This window comes from Patella vulgata, chromosome 4, assembly GCF_932274485.2.
Source record: "Patella vulgata chromosome 4, xgPatVulg1.2, whole genome shotgun sequence".
In the NCBI taxonomy this organism is placed as follows: Eukaryota; Metazoa; Mollusca; class Gastropoda; family Patellidae; genus Patella; species Patella vulgata.
The window spans coordinates 60,416,771-60,436,719 of NC_065882.2; the positions used below are offsets into that span (position 1 = coordinate 60,416,771).

The 19,949-nt window shown below is 32.5% G+C and overlaps 1 protein-coding gene across 1 annotated transcript; it reads right to left on the bottom strand.

The window, feature by feature from the left end:
- Positions 1-581: 581 nt before the first annotated feature.
- LOC126819406 (TPR repeat-containing protein DDB_G0287407) lies at positions 582-19,707 on the bottom strand. Its single transcript, XM_050547412.2, has 23 exons — positions 19,594-19,707; positions 18,157-18,324; positions 17,843-17,911; positions 17,530-17,639; positions 16,539-16,672; positions 15,696-15,826; positions 14,773-14,865; positions 14,532-14,687; positions 14,003-14,139; positions 13,244-13,355; positions 12,346-12,453; positions 11,243-11,416; positions 10,896-11,083; positions 9,719-9,888; positions 9,085-9,256; positions 8,085-8,223; positions 7,537-7,665; positions 7,209-7,327; positions 6,851-6,983; positions 6,098-6,214; positions 5,573-5,716; positions 5,242-5,322; positions 582-4,887 (listed from the first exon to the last, which is right to left on the bottom strand). Exons 2-23 carry the CDS (start codon positions 18,289-18,291, stop codon positions 3,784-3,786), a joined length of 3,855 nt encoding a protein of 1,284 aa, XP_050403369.1. The 5' UTR covers positions 18,292-18,324; positions 19,594-19,707; the 3' UTR covers positions 582-3,783.
- Positions 19,708-19,949: the final 242 nt, after the last annotated feature.

A 19,949-nucleotide genomic window follows, 5' to 3' on the forward strand; every position in this document is an offset into this window, starting at 1 on the left:
GTTGCTAAAAACGCGTTTCCCATTTCAATGTTTTAAATCTTTGGAGTAAATGCCAGTCTATACGATCAAATTTTGATCGGCAAACATTTCTGTGTGATGTTTTAGTTTTGATAGACTAGACATTGTCGACAAAATGCAATTCTTATATACTGTCAGTTTTAATCATCAACATACCATCATCCCAATACTTATTATTTTTCACATGCCATAGTACGTAATTCCGGTTACTCAGTACATCAAATTCTACATGTGAAACAAGCAACAGGTGTAGTGAAAATAGATATTAGCCATTGTTACTGGTACAAGACAGAGGACCTGGCTAGGACAGTGTCTAGTTGTTCAGATGGGACGATAAACCAAGGTCCCATGTACACATTGGCCTGCACGTAAAGGGACTCTTTTTATAGTTGGAATTCAAAATAGGAGTAGGCCGCCCTCCGTGGAAAATTTCTGTCATGGCACACTGTAGGGCGTATGCCCATCTTTATCAGCCCAGTTGATGCAGAACATTAAACCTCATTTCCTTTCTTCATTTCATATATATTTGTGATATAAACAATAAAACATTAAATAGTATTTGTAGTGTTTTATATAACTCTGGATAGACACATACATTATAAATATCTCTAAATATTAATTTATTTATGTACATAATATCACAGATGAAAAACATAGATATATTAACAATCGGGTCGTATTAATACATACATACTAAAATAAAAGGTTCATAAATTTAGACTGTCACAGTTTGAATTAGTTTATTTCCCAAAAATTGTAATTGAAGTGAGAATCATTACACCATTACCTCTGGGGAGGTACTGTAAAATAAATTAGTATTTTTTGAGAAACAATCATAGTATGCATGCTGCTTCAACTCTTTTGACATTTGTGGGATATGTAATAAAACTTATATAAAATTCACAAAACAGTAGGACAAGAGTATATTTAACAAGGCCAATCAAGTTCATTCATTCTTAAAATTCTAGAGTGAATTCAGCATAATACAAATAAAACAGAAATGTAAATATTGTAGCCTAAAGGTAAATAAAAACTAGCCAAAGAAGTCATTTAAATTAAAACCCTGGTACAATTTCATTCCTGTTCAAAAATGAAATGAATGTTGCTTTTAGGTACCTAAATTCCAACTGTAAACAACAAGTATAAGGACTCTCCTAGTCAGTACCTGCAAATTTAGCAGAGATAACCAATATCTGGTATGCTTATATTATCAAGCTAATGAATTTTTATTACATTAAAACACTATCTTTCTTAACCATATGTATTTGAAGAGAACAAATGCAAAGTCTCATGAAATGTCATGTCTTTTCAATTCACCCATCAAAGAGGGTAACTGCAATTATATATGTATGACATCTCCTAAATAAAATATTTTAATATTCGAAAATCAAACCAATCTCAGATCATAACATTAGTCTAATCCACCAAATGGCTCGATTAGGCTGAAAGATACTACAGTAAAATAGCTGTAGTATTTTATATCAAGATGTTATTTAGCAGAGCATTTTGGTGAAAAAAAAAAGCTTCGTTTTGAAATAGTTTAAACAAACCAACCATTGTTTTTGTTGAAAAGTAAATCTAAAGTGCTTTGGTTAATCAAAGTGTTCTAAAGGGCCTTTGGATAATTTAGTAAACAGAAATTGTTTCAATTATTAAATTTTGAGATACTTTTACAAATGTATTTGCTTCATCTAATTTACTTCGGTGAAATATTAATTGCCTGAAAAAGCATAAATTATTTATTATTAAAGAAAACATATATAACTAATTTGGATTTTTATTCCTTTCAAAACTGTTCTGCAAACAAACTGTTTACATATATGTTAATTACCATTCAATTAAATAATATTAGCATTTATTACTTCCTTTTCAATATACCAAACTACTTAATTTGCTATGAAAAATGATATGCAAATAATTACACCTGGTGGAGTGGGCTGGGGTGAGCTGGATTTGGGGGGGGATGCAAAAGGTCACATACATGTAACAGTAATGACAAGAAAAACCTATACTAATAAAACTAGTATGTGCAAGACCTATACTAATAAAACTAGTATATGAATGACCTATACTAATAAAACTAGTATATGAAAGACCTATACTAATAAATCTAGTAAATGCAAGACCTATACTAATAAAACTAGTATATGAAAGACCTATACAAATAAAACTAGTATATGCAAGACCTATACTTATAAAACAAGTATATGAAAGATCTATACTAATAAAACTAGTATATATGCAAGACCTATACTTATAAAACAAGTATATGAAAGATCTATACTAATAAAACTAGTATATATGCAAGACCTATACTTATAAAACAAGTATATGAAAGATCTATACTAATAAAACTAGTATGTATGAAAGATCTATACTAATAAAACTAGCACATGATGCAAGACCTATACTAATAAAACTAGTATATATGAAAGATCTATACTAGTAGTAATAAAACAAGTCTATGAAACATCTTTATTAAAGATGGGTTCCCGGGTATAAACTGGGTGACTTAATGGTATATATGGACTAAAAACATTCAAACTAATTAATTTGTAATAACTTTGCTTCAAATCCTTCTCAAACATTGTAATTGCGACGACGGAATGTCCTGCTATAAAAATTTGATCAAACCAGGTCATGTTTACGTCACGTGGCTTACCTCTCTTGGAAGTCAGAGGAGAATTCATTGCATACATAAGACGATGTGGTCTTTAATCGCTTACTATTTATTACAAATATCGAATCCTAATTTTTTTATTGGATTATCTACTACCCATGTCTTATGCCATCATTTTTATCTCAGAAAGTGTTGTACATCTAACTCTTCATAAAGTTCAACTTGTACATCAAGCGCTCAATGTTCGTGTGTGACCTTTGACATCGCGCGTGCAGAAATTCCTAATCGTCGGGCTGTTGATTAGGGGAACCTTTACATTTTTGTCCTGTATACGCTCCATGAGTGTTTTTCGGGGAATACAGTATTTTTCTAGTAAGATTGGATATCTCTACTACCTTCCATATATACCAAAATTACCATACTTTTATTTAAATAACCACCCGATAAATACTTTTCTGGGAACCCATCTTTAAGTAACAAAACTAGTATAGGAAAGGTCTATACTAATATACTAATTCCTAATCGTCGGGCTGTTGATTAAGGGAACGCTTACCTTTTTGTCCTGTATACGCTCCATGAGTGTTTTTCGGGGAATCCAGTATTTTTCTAGTAAGATTGGATATCTCTACTTTCAATATATACCAAAATTACCATGCTTTTATTTAAATAAGATAAATACTTTTCTGGGAACCCATCTTTAAGTAACAAAACTAGTATAGGAAAGATCTATACTAATAAAACTAGGCTCATATGAAAGATCGATGAAATGTTTGAATTTGGTTTCAGCAATATAGGGTCAAATTGTAAAAAAAACAAAACTAAGAAGCAAAAAGGTAGAGCAACACTCAGAAGTATAACAAACCTGAAGACAATATTCTAAAACCTATCAAAAGGTCTTAAAATCTATCTACACAAAATAGAGCTAAAGATAGATGCTTGATTGTCAAGTACATGTACAGCCATGATTACCCAGCATTCTTGACTGTAGACTAGTTTATCTAATCTTCAATTTCTTGACTACAAAAACAAATAATGATTTTTGCTATTACCTGTCAAAAACAAAAATTATGAACATTTTTATCCATTTAAGTTAATTTCTAAGAGAATAATAATGAGTAAGGTCAGAAAATGTTAATTTTTGTAATTTAATCTGGTAAACTGTCATGTTGATTGTGATTCTGTGAATCGTGATAGTTACTATAACGGTTATCATTGATCACACTGACAGGTTCCACTACTTCTATATTAGCATCATTACACGGTTCTCTAGATACTGAGCTATTCTGCGAAGGTTCTGTTTCAAGATTTGGCAAAAGAGTATTGTTAGAATTATTGTCTGAACCTTCACTAAAACGATTATCAGAAACTTCAATTTCTAACAGGCCGAGCATTTCACTGAAACGTCGACCTTCACTAACCCCAGGTTGTAAAACACTACTGTTAATATAGCGATTCTCGGATACAGAACTATCCACTTGTTCAACAGATCCACTTAAACTATTTTCATCAAATCTATTATCACTGGAACTATCCAGATTTCTGGTAACTTGAATATCAGTTTCGTCGGTTTCTGTGGAGGCCAGTTCTAAAATTTCATAATCATCGTCATCATCATCATCGAGATGCAAATTAAACTCTTCTATGATAGAGCCCACAGCAGTATGCAAAGTGTAATGCTCATTGTATGCCTCAAAGTTATCATCATAGAAATTTTCACTATCGGTATGCTCTTCATCAACGGATTCAACATCCTCCTCTTCATAGAAACCATTGTGATAACCCTCGTTGGCATTATCACCCGACAGACCTTGAACATCTCCCTCGCTAGCTGATTGGTTAGAATCAAGAAAGACACTAGCCGAATTCACTGATTGGTCTATTGATATGTTATTTACCATATCAACATGACTTACGCTATCGTCATAATTATGTTCAATATCAGGATTTTCTACTTCCTCCCCGCTTTCATCAGAGTCAGATGATGATTCCTCCTCTTCCCATTCTCCCATCTGTTGGGCGATTCTTTTGTATCGTGTTTCACGTAACACTCCCTTCGCGCGTTGAGTTTTGGGGTGATCAGGCCCAAGAATTTCTTCACTCACTCGCGCCCATTTCTTGAAATATTCATACGCTTTATTGTAGTTATTATTGTCCTCATATACTATACCGATATTAATGTATAATCTTGATGTAAGGATATGATATTCACCATACATTTGCATACACAAATCCATTGCTTCATTATACAACTGTAAATAGAGAAGTTGATATAAATCAACACAAGTGATAACACAATACTCTAGTCATTTCAAGACTAACATACAATCATTTCCTATGTATGCAATGGTAGAGAGGAGAATTTTGTTGGAGCAGCAACATTTCCGCCTACTCTTCATCAAATTCCAACATCAAAGGATTCTTTAACATGCACTCCAGTGTGTACAAGAAAGGACTCCATGTTTTGTGCTATCCAAATGACTAAGCCCCACTTTTCTTATTAGACCTGCTGCAAAGCCACTGATGAAACTGCAAGGTTCTTCTCAGTCAATGCTTCGATTCGAACTACATTTTATTATTCACAAAAAAATTTAATCTATATTTACCTTTAATTGTTCCATACTACCTCTAGATGCTAAAACACCCTTTGTCATTAGAGCTTCCGAGTAATGACCCATGTCATTAAGCTGAAAGAATAAAAAAAGTTAAATGACCACTCAACACAAACTAGGTCATTTCGGGACTAACATATGATTCAATTTTATTTCAATAATTTGCTTGCACATAGGGGTCTTTAGCTAGCTAATTAAAAAGCTAGTGCCTAACCAGAAGTCATTTATTTATAGTCACCATCACACACACTATAATATCTTAAAACAGCTGAGCAACTGACATTATTATAACTTTTGATCTTTATACATAATGCAAAATCTTTACCTCTTGAAATATTTTTAAAGCTTTATCAATGTATTTGTTTCCTTCTATTAAAGCTTCTGTATCACTCAGTTCAGGAGCTCCCCCACATGCCTCCCAACTCTCCATATTAAATGCTAGTTTCATTAAACTCATAGCCAGTTTAAACTGTAAAATAAAATAATATGACAGAAACCTCAATTGTAATTGAGCTGAATAAATAACGACCATCATTTTAGAATCTAATAACATTTTTCTTAAAATCAATAGACTTCTTCGTCTCTTAAATATAATTGCTGCATAATTTCAAATCAATCAATGTCAACTTCAGCATCATTATAGTGTTCACAAGATTGTTCAAAGTGATCAACTCTGAAAAGGTCTTCTCATAATTCAGGCTTCTTACTTTGGGTTGTGCTTTTCGGAAAGTATTTTAATACTTATTATAAACATTATAACATATTATAAGGTTTAAAATATAAATAATATATAAAAGCTCTGCACTGGCTGCTGTAATCATTTAATTTTACTATAAGGAGATATACTTACCTTATGATATGCCCCAGGTAATGTTCTTCTAATGGCTATTGATTTTCTACCATAATAAATAGTTTTCCTTAAGTCAGGTAATTGACACGGAGAAACAAAATCATTTAACTTTAATTTCTAGAATAAAATAACAATATACATTTATTATAATTTCTAGAATAAAATAACAATATAGAGAGAGAGAGAAATGGGGTTTAACGTCCACTCGACACAAACTAGGTCATTTCGGGACTAACATATGGTTTAATTTATTTACACAATTCGCTTGCGCGTAGGGGTCTTTAGCAGTGGGAGGAAACCGGAGGACCCGGAGAAAACCCACGAGGTTGGACAGGCGACCCTACTCCTTGTCACGTACAACCAGGGAATCGAAACCAAAATAACAATATACATTTATTATAATTTCTAGAATAAAAAAGAACAATATACATTTATTATGATTCCTAGAATAAAACAACAATATATATTTATTATAATTTCCAGAAAAATATAACAATATAAATTTATTATAATGTCATATACATTTATTATAATTTCTAGAATAAAATAACAATATACATTTAATATAATTTCTAGAATAAAATAAAAATATACATTTATTATAATTTCATATACATTTATTATAGTTATAATATATTTCTATTTCTATCAAATACTTGTAATTCAAAATTGTTCAAACCAAATGTTACATTGATATCAATCATCTATGTCTCAAATCAATTATGTTTTGAATCAGTTTAATATCATAGTTACCTCATCATATATTTCTGCCATTAGTGCATAAAGTTCTACCATTCTATGAGGTCTAGCACCAAGCTCACGTTCCTCTATTTTCATGGCAGTCTTTAAAAGTTCTAAGGCTTCATGATGCTTTCCTGATTGTATCCTGGAATGTGTAAAATGAAATTAATAAATCAAAGATTGTACTGTTAGAATAAAATATCTTAAATATTCAAAATGAAATTGTTCTATATATATCACAACATCTCAGTATAGAATAAATCCTTAAATAATATCGTTCACAAATCTCTTTTCCTTTTTTCAAACTTGCCTGTTATACATGTAATAAGAATGAGTGAATATGTAGGTATTAATTATGGCATGTACTCACACAACCCTACAAACTTTTTCATATCTGATAGAAACAGCTTCTTCATTAACATTATCATCTCGTTCAAATCTTCGTAATTCAGCTTCATATTGACTCAACATCTCACTAGTTGAGCCAACCTAAGAAAATAATAAAACAACCTTTAATATGAACTGTAACAGAATGTAAATTTTGATGAGGCAGCTTTCTACAGTATGTGTAAACTGTCAACATGAACAATAAGTAATTCCCTGACTCAAGAGAAACAGAATCTGTATAGATAAGTCAGTTACATAAACATTAAACGATCACTAACCATGTTATTCAAAGTTAAAACACAAATACTTACTGTTCTCCAGTGAGCTAGAAGAAGAGAACTAAATTCTTCATTATAAAGTTTATCAAATACTCTCCAATCACATAAACACAGTGCTAGTCTATATCTATCTTTTAAAGCTGTTAGATGGAATGGATATTCCTTTAAAATAAAAAATAAAAATTACAACAGTGTGACTGGAACCTAAATCATAATATCTCTGTCAATGCATGTGCAGTAAATTAATGAGAATGTTTTCATTTTTCTATTTTTTTTTAAATAGATAAGACTGCTAGGCAACAAAACATATGCCCACTCATTTGAATAATGCACATAACTGTCATACAGATTGGATGATGACTTTTGTCACAGTGATACAAGAGTCCTAATTCTGGATGACAGACAAAAACACAGAGTTAATGCCAATATACGACCACATATATCCATGTGGTGCTGAAATAAATTGGTAAAGTGACCCTTTTAAGTGACGTAGCAGATTATTTTTCTTTATATGGCCTCGATTGAAAAGTCAAGACACTGATCATAATCAAAACATTTGTATGGTCATACAGAACTCTTACCTCTACGATTCTATCAACATTGTTAGATTTTTCGAAATAATCAGCAAGTTTTAAATGCCACCATTGTTCAGCATCTGGTATATCTGTATCAACTTCATCAACATCCACTTCCTCGCTTCCATCTTTCTTACAAAAATATCTAAACAAAGGGAAATTCAAAAAAATGTGACTGACAGTCTTTAACACAGTGCATAGATTTCAAGTCAATTACGTGTTGACTTAAGCTTCTAGGGCCTTCACCAGATTTAAAAATTGACCAAGGACAATAACTCTGACAGTAGTTATCAACCAGCTGCTGCTAGACAAGATATGTCCACATTTTCCAAGAAATGGATAGAGAACAAGCTAAGAACAAAAGCCATTTTTCGTGCAGTCAGGAATCAAGATATCTGGGTTATAAACATGCATTTCGAGTTTCATCAAAATCAGATGAAAATTGTGACCTCTAGAGGGTCCACAAGCTAAAAACATGATTTTTCGTACAATTAGGGACCATAATCCATGAAGTTATGGTCTGATACATGCCAATATCAAAAGGACCCAAGATCTTTGGAAGATAGACCTATATTTCATGTTTCCTCAAAATCAGATAAAAATTGTGACCTGTAGAGTGTCCACAAACAAATTGTCGACGGACGGACAGGGGCGACAGCATAATACGTCCACATGAAAATGTGGGCGTATAAAAAATGATACAAATAGATAGGATTCTTCATCTCTTGAACATAAACACTGTGTACCAATTTCAGACAATTTGTTTAGGCTCTAGTGGATGGATGAACTGATAAACAGGGGTGATGCTAATATACAACCATATTTTAATGTGGGTGCATGCATACATGAAATGAAATGGGTTTTATCGTCCGACTCTTCTGCTCTGACTGGGCTAATGAAGACGGGTGCATATATACAAAGTACAAAATGCAACAAAAGTACAAACAACATCTTAATATAGAGATCAAGTAATGTTACATAGGGAATATCAAGTAAATACACATACTTTTTACGGACTGCTTTACTAAGTGCTCTGTGATAAAAATCAAGTCGACCTTCCTTGCTGTCTCCATATGGCCGTAGAAAAGGTCGTAAAGTGGTGAACACAAAATTCCACTTTTTATCTGGAAGCGGTCCAATTACTTTAGCTTTCTCCTTTTCTGAACATTCTTTTTCATCTGGAAAAATATTAATGAAACTTTTCATTTAGGCAATATGAAGAAAACTGCAGCAGGAAATGGGGCATCTTCCTATGTCGTCAATGTGAAATATCAATTTACAATTCTTCAAGTGTTTATGACAAAAGTACCAAAATGTATTTTTGACAACACAGTGAACATAAATTAATGAGATAAGCAGGCTGAATTGTAAAATATAGCTTAGAAAATAATTGTATAGTTGTCTCATTAGTGATGATTCTAGAACCAATGTTCCCAGACCTATATTCGTGGATAGAGCATAGACAATATATGTCTGGATAACAAAGACTATATGATTATACCAAAACAGTACTGTAAATTACAAATATGAATAAATCCTGTTGAATAACTGAAGTTTTGTCTGTCATTGTGTCTGTGATTTTAATATATTTGTTGACAGCTACTAGTGATTGAGAAAACAGCTTAAAGATTCTAGCATACCTTTTTCATCATAAGGTGACGGAGGTGTTAATGATTCTTTATCACCAAGAATATTCCGTAGTTCTGATTCCAGCAATCCCGAAACTGAAGCTTCAAGTAAACACAATGTTGCTACCAATAGTTGACCACCTTCACAATGCTCTAATCTGGTTAATAATTCTTCTAAAATACTGAAATAAAAACAATGTTTTTGATAGATTTCCAAAAGATTTTATAATTTTGGGACTTGTAATGTTTTATGTTCTATAATCCACGGGCCTATAAAATAAGAAAAAAAAGATATGATAGTCCCAATATTGTTTTACGTAAACTTCTAATCATAAGTATAAGTAATAACTATTCTGACAACAACACCTAGGTGCTGGCTTGCTGGTTTGCTAGCCAAGGCGCTGGCTTGCTACAGCTAACCAGGAGACCTTGTGTTCCACAGGATTTTTCCAGCATGGTTTCCCGTTGTCAGTGGGGTAGGGTGGAGAGTCTGGCAACAATCAGTGTCTAGTCGGTCATATGGGATGGAAAACTAAGTGTTGTAGTAGCTATCTGTGCCGAAAAGTAAGACATTAAACCCCATTTCATTTCAATTTGTTTAAAATTAAAGGATGAAGGGCTATATCTACTGATATTACTCAGTATCTAAACTTTATAGCTTTGTGATTGCATTTAATATATTAGAAACAACTTTAATAATTATCTGCCAGTTATTTATTTTCAATTTGCTTCTAATATTTGAATTGTAATATTTCAATTTAGTTTGAATTTTAATATGACCACTATCTATATGACCCATAATGTCTATATTCTTATGGGAGCCATGGTGGCTTGGTGATTGAGACGTTAGCTTGCTAACCGGAGGTCTCGTATTCGAACCCTGTGTAGGTAGAAAAATTTCATTGGAGTGTTCCGGTGTGGTTCCCCCTTGTCAGTGGTGCAGGACAGAGAGCCCGTCAAGGGACAACATATAGTCACGGATAGGATGAAAAACCGAGGTTCTGTGTACACCTTGGTGTGCACATAAAAGAACCCTTGGCATTTGAATTAGATTTTAGAGTAGACCGTAGCGCCGCTGTCTGGGCAAAAATTCCCTCATAGCACATTGTATAGCATAAGCCCATATCCATAAGCTCTGTCGGAGCACAACAGCAGGATGTTAAACCCCATTTCATTTCATTATTCTTACTTCAATAAACCATCAGGTAAACTTTCAATCTTATCATCTACAGTATCCTTTTTCTCTACGAGACGAATCTCTTCACATGCAACTGTCAACCATAACGGATTTTCTGATGACTCTTTACGTAATAATCTATTAAGTTGCCTTTCTGTCAAACTCTTATTATATCTCTTTAATATATCTTTAATTATTTCCTGAAATTTCAATTAAAATGGCTGTAACATGCTGATAAGGGTATAAATTATTGTCGTACATATGCAAAAATATTTGAGCCAAATTATTAGTGCTCAGATCACAGACAACTATGGTACGATCTTTAGATAAAAGGAGAATAACTCTAAACTAACAATTACCTTTCTAGATAGGTGATCAAGTGGTTTGACATTTAATTCCACAGGTTTTGTTTCTCGACTCATCAATGACTTATGATGAAATGTGTTATTGACAGATGATATTATTATTCTCACTTCTGGCGCTAGTTTCCTTGGTAACCAAGAGACAACTCTGGCTTCCTTTTCTTCCGTAATCTATACAATAAGATATATTTACATATTATATTATTCTTTTATACAAGGCAACTTGAATAACGACAAATATCACACTACAATTTCCAATAATGTGACACTAATCAACTATACCTACCTTTACGGGAATGCAGGACAGAAGCAAGAATTTTAAAGGGAATGCTTGCACACATATCAGACTGTAATTATTCATTGTCAACATTTTACACTTTATGAAAACTATTCCCATTAATTATCATTGTAAATTCTCATAGGCATACAGATAAACCTTCCATTTTTAAAAGTATGGGCAGTCAATAAAATTTTAGTAGAAATCAGCTTTTAGCGCATTGGTTATAACAAAGTAAACCATTTATTAAAAACAATATTGTACATTTATATCGCACTGGTTAAATTTACAAATGCATGCTCAAAACACCACATCGGTGCACTTTACACACTTGTAATAACTTGATCACTTATATTCAAAGCTAAACAAATGAGATTTCAAATTTCCTTTAAAAGATTCAAGTGAGCTTGATGTTTTTGAATGATTTTTAACCGAAATGCATGCTCAAAACACCACCTCGGTGCACTTTACACACTTGTAATAACTTGATCACTTATATTCAAAGCTAAACAAATGAGATTTCAAATTTCCTTTAAAAGATTCAAGTGAGCTTGAAGTTTTTTAACACTATGAGATAAGCTGGTCCATGAAATTGTTGAACGATTTGAATGATTTTTAACCGAAAGATAGTAATTTAAATTTTGGCAAATCTAATTTAGGCACTCATTTTGGAAGCACAGTTTTTGTGACGGTGTGTTAGCAGTGTATAAATTCAGATCAGTAGGCTGGGCACAGAATTTTAAATTTAAGGAAGTTTTATAAGGCTGCAATGCAACCGTTTATACATTTTAATTTAACCTACCTAAGTAAACATGTAAATTACCTGATTAAGAGCATCGATAAATATAATAATAGGTTTAGTATTAGGATTAGATAACATACTACAACACATCTGAGCCGTTCCATCTAAATCTTTCGGCATATTGGAATCCTGAAATCAAAACAACACATCTGTGATAGGAATTGGGATATAACAGCCTTTAACATCTAATCAACACTAAATGAGGTCATTCTGAGGACAACACATGATTATTTTTATATATTCTTAGCTAATAGCATTATACATATTTCATCCTTCAAAACCCAAAGGTCAAGTATATTTTATTTAACCGAACAACTTGATAGAATTCTCAATCGCACAGGCAATACTCTGGCAAGTGGGAATGGGACTTGTTTAGTATTCTAATCATTCAACTACTGCAGTCTAGATCTAATGAAAAGCAACTGTCAATAAAACCCTCAATATAAATATACAAAAGGTAACAGCGAGGCTGATCTCCCCAGACTCAATCACAATCAATGCATATTTTATCTTTTTATAAAGCATCAAGCAATCAAATTGCTTATCACAATGCTTAACCTGAGTTATCGTTTTCCAAAGCATTGAAAAAACAAATTGGTTATCACTGCTTAGTCTGAGAGGAAAATACTCAGTCATTGAACACCCACACCTATTTTTAACAAATGTTAACTTAATTAGAACCAGTGTTATTGTGATGCAAAAGGTACATGTTTGACAGACAGATGGATGGATGAAACGAGAAACCCATTCTAATAGTCTTATGACTTCTCCAAAAGGCTAGGGTCAGTAAAGTCCTGAACCAATCCCTATCGAAATAGAATTCAGTAACAAATACATGGTTAATTTTATGGAAAAAATGTTTTAAATATAATACTTAAATTTATAACTATAATTCAACAAATAACATTCTACTTCTCACCTTAACAACTTCCATTTCCCTGAGAAGTCTTTTCAACATTGGTTCCAAAACGGTGGAACCTGGTACTGCACCAACAAAGTGGTAAAACACATGCCACGGTTTCCCTTCACCCCTGTTTATAATAAACCAATTTAAAAATATTTTACCACCAGTTGAAGATGCAAAATATTTTGATGGAGGGCACTCTTGGAGGGTGCGGATGTTTCTGTTTCACTACTGCTCGCCCCCCCCCCCCCCCCAAAAAAAGAAAACCTGCCAATTTACAATCCAAATTAAGATATCTACTGAATACAAATATTGTTTATAAAAAAAAAAAAACAACAAAAAGCTCCAAGTTAGAATAATACTTTTATACTGTTGTCTATAGATCTGCAACTGGTTATTATAAGAAAAGATAATTAATTGTATAGATACTCATATCAAAAATAACCTTGGACACAGCTGATTACCAACTCAGAGTAAAAAAAACACTATAGACTTATTAGACTATAATGGATACAACCTGATTTATAAAAATTTATATCTCGGCAATGGATGGCAGATTATTCCTAACATTTGCATACTGTAATACAGTTTGAATATATGTAACTATATAGTCAACTCACGGTAAATTATATTTTACAAAAATAGTACTGCCTCTTTAAAAACAATATCAAAATGAAAATCGGTACAATAATATTTGTCAGTTTCACCCAGAAAAATTAACAAAGCTAATCCTAGTATAATAGGTGAATGGATTTATGTAAATTGTAAATGTACCTAGTTTGGTGATTCTCCATGAGTTTTTTAATAACAACATCCACAGCTTTACACATGATTGATGACTTGCCACTACCTGGTGTGCCTAATAGTAATAAAGGTACGTCTTTCTCATCTTTTAGAATATAATCTTCAATCTAAAAATACAAACAACATGTTGTTTTCAATTCAAAAATCCATCAAAATTGAAACATATATCTTTAAAGTTAATTATACTACAAATTTAATCTTTTATCTAAAAACTGTGAATTAACACTTTCAATGTATGATATAATGTTTCTTGGATACCTGCCAAGCTAAATGTAGTAGGTAGTTTGATAACATCAGAATATTATATCAAGATTTGTCACAGATTACGGTATTCAGAATAATATGCTATATATATATAACAAATCATCAAGAACCTGGGAGCTTACTGAGCCTTTTTCCTACAAATTAGGACAATCCAATTATGGCCCCTGTCCAGTCCGTTTTAAATTTAAAATGGATTAAGAACCTTGCTTTGAGTTAAATTATTTTCATCACAAACCTTTTGTAAAACATCACTTCTTCCATGAACTATCTGACACCTCTCGTACAGAAAGTCACGATGTGCTGATAACATGTGACTGTCAGGATGATAGTTTATTGGTAAATCTTCACCACAAAAATCATAACCTATTCTTGCAATTACAAAATTTATTATCTGAAATAAGCAACAGAAGAAAATTTAACAATGAAATGAGAACACTAATGATATAATGTACATTAACCAAGTTCATCACACATACCTGTTGTTTTAAGTCTTCTGATAATTTTAACAATGGACGCCTTTTGTGATCAACACCACGATATTCGGCCCGGTAATTTATAATTCTGTGACTCTAGGAAAAAAAGAAATGAGATGTAATACACACTTTTCTATTGAAACTTAAGAAAAAGAAGATTATTCTTTCATTTGAGGGAATGACAACTGAACAAAAGCTATGTACAGCAATATACAAACGTGTGTAATATTTACAAGAAAGTTGTTATTGGTAAAAAAAATACCAAATAAATGATCCTGGAATGAGATGCAGTTTATACATACCGGGAATTTAACAAGGGAAGTGAACAAGGTATCAAATTTATTACACTTATTTATTGGCAATTTACTTCGAGGGAATTTAACATTATAAGGAACTTACTTAAATGGAATTTAATAAGATACTTATAGGGAACTAGCACCGTAACCCAGGTATCATTTAATCTTGTGTATCTAGCACTAATTTCTTTCACATACGTTTAATATCAAATCATTGTTTAAAAATCATTTAAAATCACCCAATATCATCTAATTTGTTCTTGTGTCCAGTTTAAAGCGGACTGATTAATTTTGATAATGAGTGTCCAATTTACAAGTATTTAATTTCCTGACCACTGTTCAAAAATTAATCATTATTAATCATGGGTTGTTTATTTTTTAACAGTGATCGAGAAATTAAATGCTTGTAAATTCAACATTCATTATCAAAACTGAATGGTCAGCTTTAAACTGGACACATGAACAAATTAGATGATTTGGGGTGATTTTAAATGATTTTTACAAATTTTTAAACAAAGATTTGATATTGAATGAATGCAAAAGAAATTAGTGCTAAATACACAAGATTCAATGATACCCAGGTTACAGTGAGATGAGATATGGCATATACAAAATATAAAATATACTTACAGGGAATTTATGTGCTATTTTGTTTTTTGGTCCACAGACTTTCTGTGATATTGAAGTCTTACGAACAAAACAACTCCTTTCCTCATCTGGTACAGAGTCTAGAAATGAATCATCTCGGATCAAAAACAGTGCTGAAATACATCAAATAATAATGTAAATAACGTGGTGTAAGACAACGGGTTTTCTTTATTTCTTGAAAACTTTCAAATTACAAGTTAGCTGAAATTGTGAATTCACACTTTACCCACCCATCTGGGGGTTTTTTCCCAACCGATATTAATGACGTCTTTAAAAGAGATTTATTTAAGTATTTAAGGCATAATATTCCTGACTCAAAGGCATATAATATGACCATACACATTAAAAAGAAATTTTACCAAAATGTACTGTGGTTCAAAATTATTTAAATCGACCCATTCCACCATCTTTTTTCTCTTTAGTTGGCTGAAGTCGGACTGAATGGTCATTCATTTCTATCCATGAATGTTTAGGCCAAAAATGCACACAACTACATTGTTTATTTTCACCATTCAGCACCCAAGAACACTATTCAATCCATAATCACTGGCCCTCTTGTGCATTGAGACTTTAATTAATATAAATAGAGTCAGTACCCCCATTCTTGTGAATTTTATTACAAGGACAGGTTCTTATGTATTACTACATATGGTAAACTATCAAAATACAGATCTATATTTCGTTTCGTTTTTTTAACTTTCGATGGCCTACACTACATGAAGATGTGACCGTTGTAGTGGAAGGTCATGTCAGGTGTCATACGAACGACTTTTGACCTTATGACGTGAGACATAGATTAATCAATCAGAGTTTTAATCAGCTTACAATTGTGATTATCATCTCTATAAGCTCCATATAATACTTCCAGATCTTCTACTAGTAGACCATATGCTTCAATATAATCTTCAATTACTTCATCTGAATATTCTCCCCACATCGGAACCCAGCCAATAGATTCACTATACAATCATAAGAATACACCAAAAGAATTAGTAACGTAAGTCATATGTTTGCAACATTAATTAAGAAATGAAATGAAATTTTAATGGTATGTTACCAAGCACAGGACTATTATTACAATGTAGGTAACCAAAACATACAGAATGTACATGTATTGATACAGAAATTATAATATTTCAAGAACGAGAGAGAGAGAGAGAGAGAGAGAGAGAGAGAGAGAGAGAGAGAAAAATGGGGTTTACCGTCCACTCGACATAAACTAGGTCATTTCGGAACTAACATATGGTTTAATCTTTTATTTCAATAATTCGCTTGCGCGTAGGTGTCTTTAGCAATGGGAGGAAACCGGAGGACCCAGAGAAAACCCAAGAGGTTGGACAGGCGACCCTACTTCTCGTTACGTACAACTGGGGATTCGAAACCACGCCAGTCAACTATATGACAGGCCTTATGATACAGCGCGCACGTGCTAACCATTCAGCCATCCCCCTCCCACCTTATTTCAATAATCTAGCATTATACTTAAATTTGTGCCCAAACTTTTTTGTTTCTCCTGGAAATTTGGATAGCCCTACAAAATATTTCCACAAATATAATCATTACTAATAAACAGGTATAGCACCGGAATTGAAATGTTTTGACTGATCAGCTCATTTAGCAAAACTCTGAGTCTATATGGATGAAAACGGCAAAAAAATGTTTTGAACATATAAAGAAATTTGGTGGTGCCATGGTAGCACTTTTCAGCAATGACATTTCACTGTAATCATTTGTCATTTTTTAACACTTGGATATAGACCCAAGTCTGCATACCTCTGATCTGAAAATTAAAGCACTATCGCGTGTTGAAACTTACCTTGTAAGATTTATAAACAATGGCATGATGTTGTTATAGTAACAGTTCTCAATACCAGTCTGCACTTTCTCCATCTCTGCAACTTCACGAGAGTCCGGATGACGTCCTCCCTACAACACATAACCCAACTTCACGGTTTAGTCCTTGGTAATTTTATGAACGTAATCATGTAGTTGGAATTAATTGAAGTAATTATCTAATTCATTTATAAGACAGAAAAGACATGTGACAATAATAGCATTCTAGAAATAAGGTACATAACATAAAAGTAAAAAACTGAAGACCTAAAGCTATATTACTAACAATATCTTACCCATTTAACATTTTGTTCAACTAAACTGAGTTTCTTTTTCTCACACCATGATCTTATTTCAGGTAAAATCTGTAGAAACAAACAAAAATACTATGATAAAATACAATCATCTTTTCTGATCAACTCATAATTCCAGACAACTTGCCTTATAAATACAAGTCTTGTCTCCTTCAAACAATATAGAAAAAAAATAATGTAAAAACATGCGCCCCCCCCCACCCCAAAAAAATAAATAAACCCAATCTACGACTGAATTGGAACCATGTCATTGTATATAAATGTGCATATTGAGTGTGTATTAAAAATGGACTCACCTCTCTTTTAATAACATCTCGTTCAGCGTAGAATTCATCTGTATATGAGGTTATATACAGTTTAACTGTTGTATGATTGGAATCTTTAGAAGAAGGGCTTTGAGTTCCATCACTGGGCGTCGCAGCACAAGCCATTCTTATTTCTCATGCATACAGGCAATCAATTAACTGTTGGGTTGAAAACAAACATCTATTGTTAAAATTGCATATACTAGGTATTGAAATTGTTATCATGAAATATAATAGGACTTATTAAAAGAAATTGTTGTCATATCGATAAGTTATGATTTATCATTCAGTTTCAACACAGTTCTAACAATATATTTAACAAGCAGTTTGTCACAACAGATACATGTATATATGTTCACTTGGAGGTTTTGGAAATGGCAGGAGTTCATACAAGATCTATTATTCTTATTATAGCTAAGTGTTAACGTACTAGCAACATATATAGCCTACAGGTACCAAGTTTCGATAAATCATTTTCCTACATGTATAAGTATAAGATCTTTATGGCTTAATGATTAAAACTAAATAAGTGTTATATTCATTTTCTAATCCTATTCTGTCCATTTACGAATCATATGCAGCATCGTCTAAGCTTATTCAACTTATTGTAACATTTATATTTTCATGTCATATTGGAGAAAAATGGCACTTGTTCCAGGAGATCCCATGGCAGTTACCTGTTTTCAGCTGTGGCATGCAAGACAGAGGGGATGGTCTAGCCAGGAAAAGCATCTAGTCGATTACCACACTGATCAGCTGTGAATATTCACTAGGCCGCTACAATAACAGATAAGGATGACATCAATGTGACATAATGAGCCACATTAATATTTACTTTTTTCCTCCGACAAATTAAATTCTAAAACATTTTTTTTTTATGTATTAGAAAAATAAATAAAGATGTTTAATGACATATTTGTAGGTAAAAATTATTTCCTATTTAGTGTAAATGGGTATTAAAATGAGTAAAAGACTCCATTCTGCCCATACCAGTAAGGTCTTATGTAAACAATGCATGCACCATTGAGCCAATGATTGACGCCGTGTGATGAGACGTCACATGTTGAAGGTAGTTGTCTTTTACAGAGATATTCATATTATTAGAAGACTTTTGTAATCCTCTATGAAACAGATTGGTTGATTACATGACTCATGAGACAAAAAATTAGGTCCATTATGTATATTTGCAGAATGTTTAACTTATAGATACCCAGATAGATGGGAATGCCACACAAGGGGTCTGCGGTGACACTGTCTATTAGTAAGGACAACCTGTCAATTTTAATTTTAACAATATGAATATCATGATTTTTAAAGTCAACTGAACGGGTAAAGCATATTAAATTTATTATTCTTCATGAGAAACTATATGCAGCTACACTGTACGATATATAGTTAACATTCAAGCTAAGATATTAATATACGTACTTTATAAGGTAAGTGTCTCAATGTGTTCTTATATGGAAATCATTTTGTCGAAAATGTACACAAATTCAGAAATAGTTCGTTGATTTTCTTGTTTTGATCTTATTAACTTTTTAGACTCTCAAATTAGAGAGCTTCGTTAAAGGGAGGCGACTTTTGAGTTTTAAATACAGTTACTCCCCTTTAGCTAAAACAACGAAAACGGACCTCAGTGTACCAGTGTACCTACCTGGAAAACGAAGACGGGCAATATATTTCACCATACGGTCCATTATTATACGCTACGAGGCAATTTTGTGTGGACAGCGGCATTTACTTTTACATGCAAGCCAACGTGTAGCCTACATGGACCCCGGGTT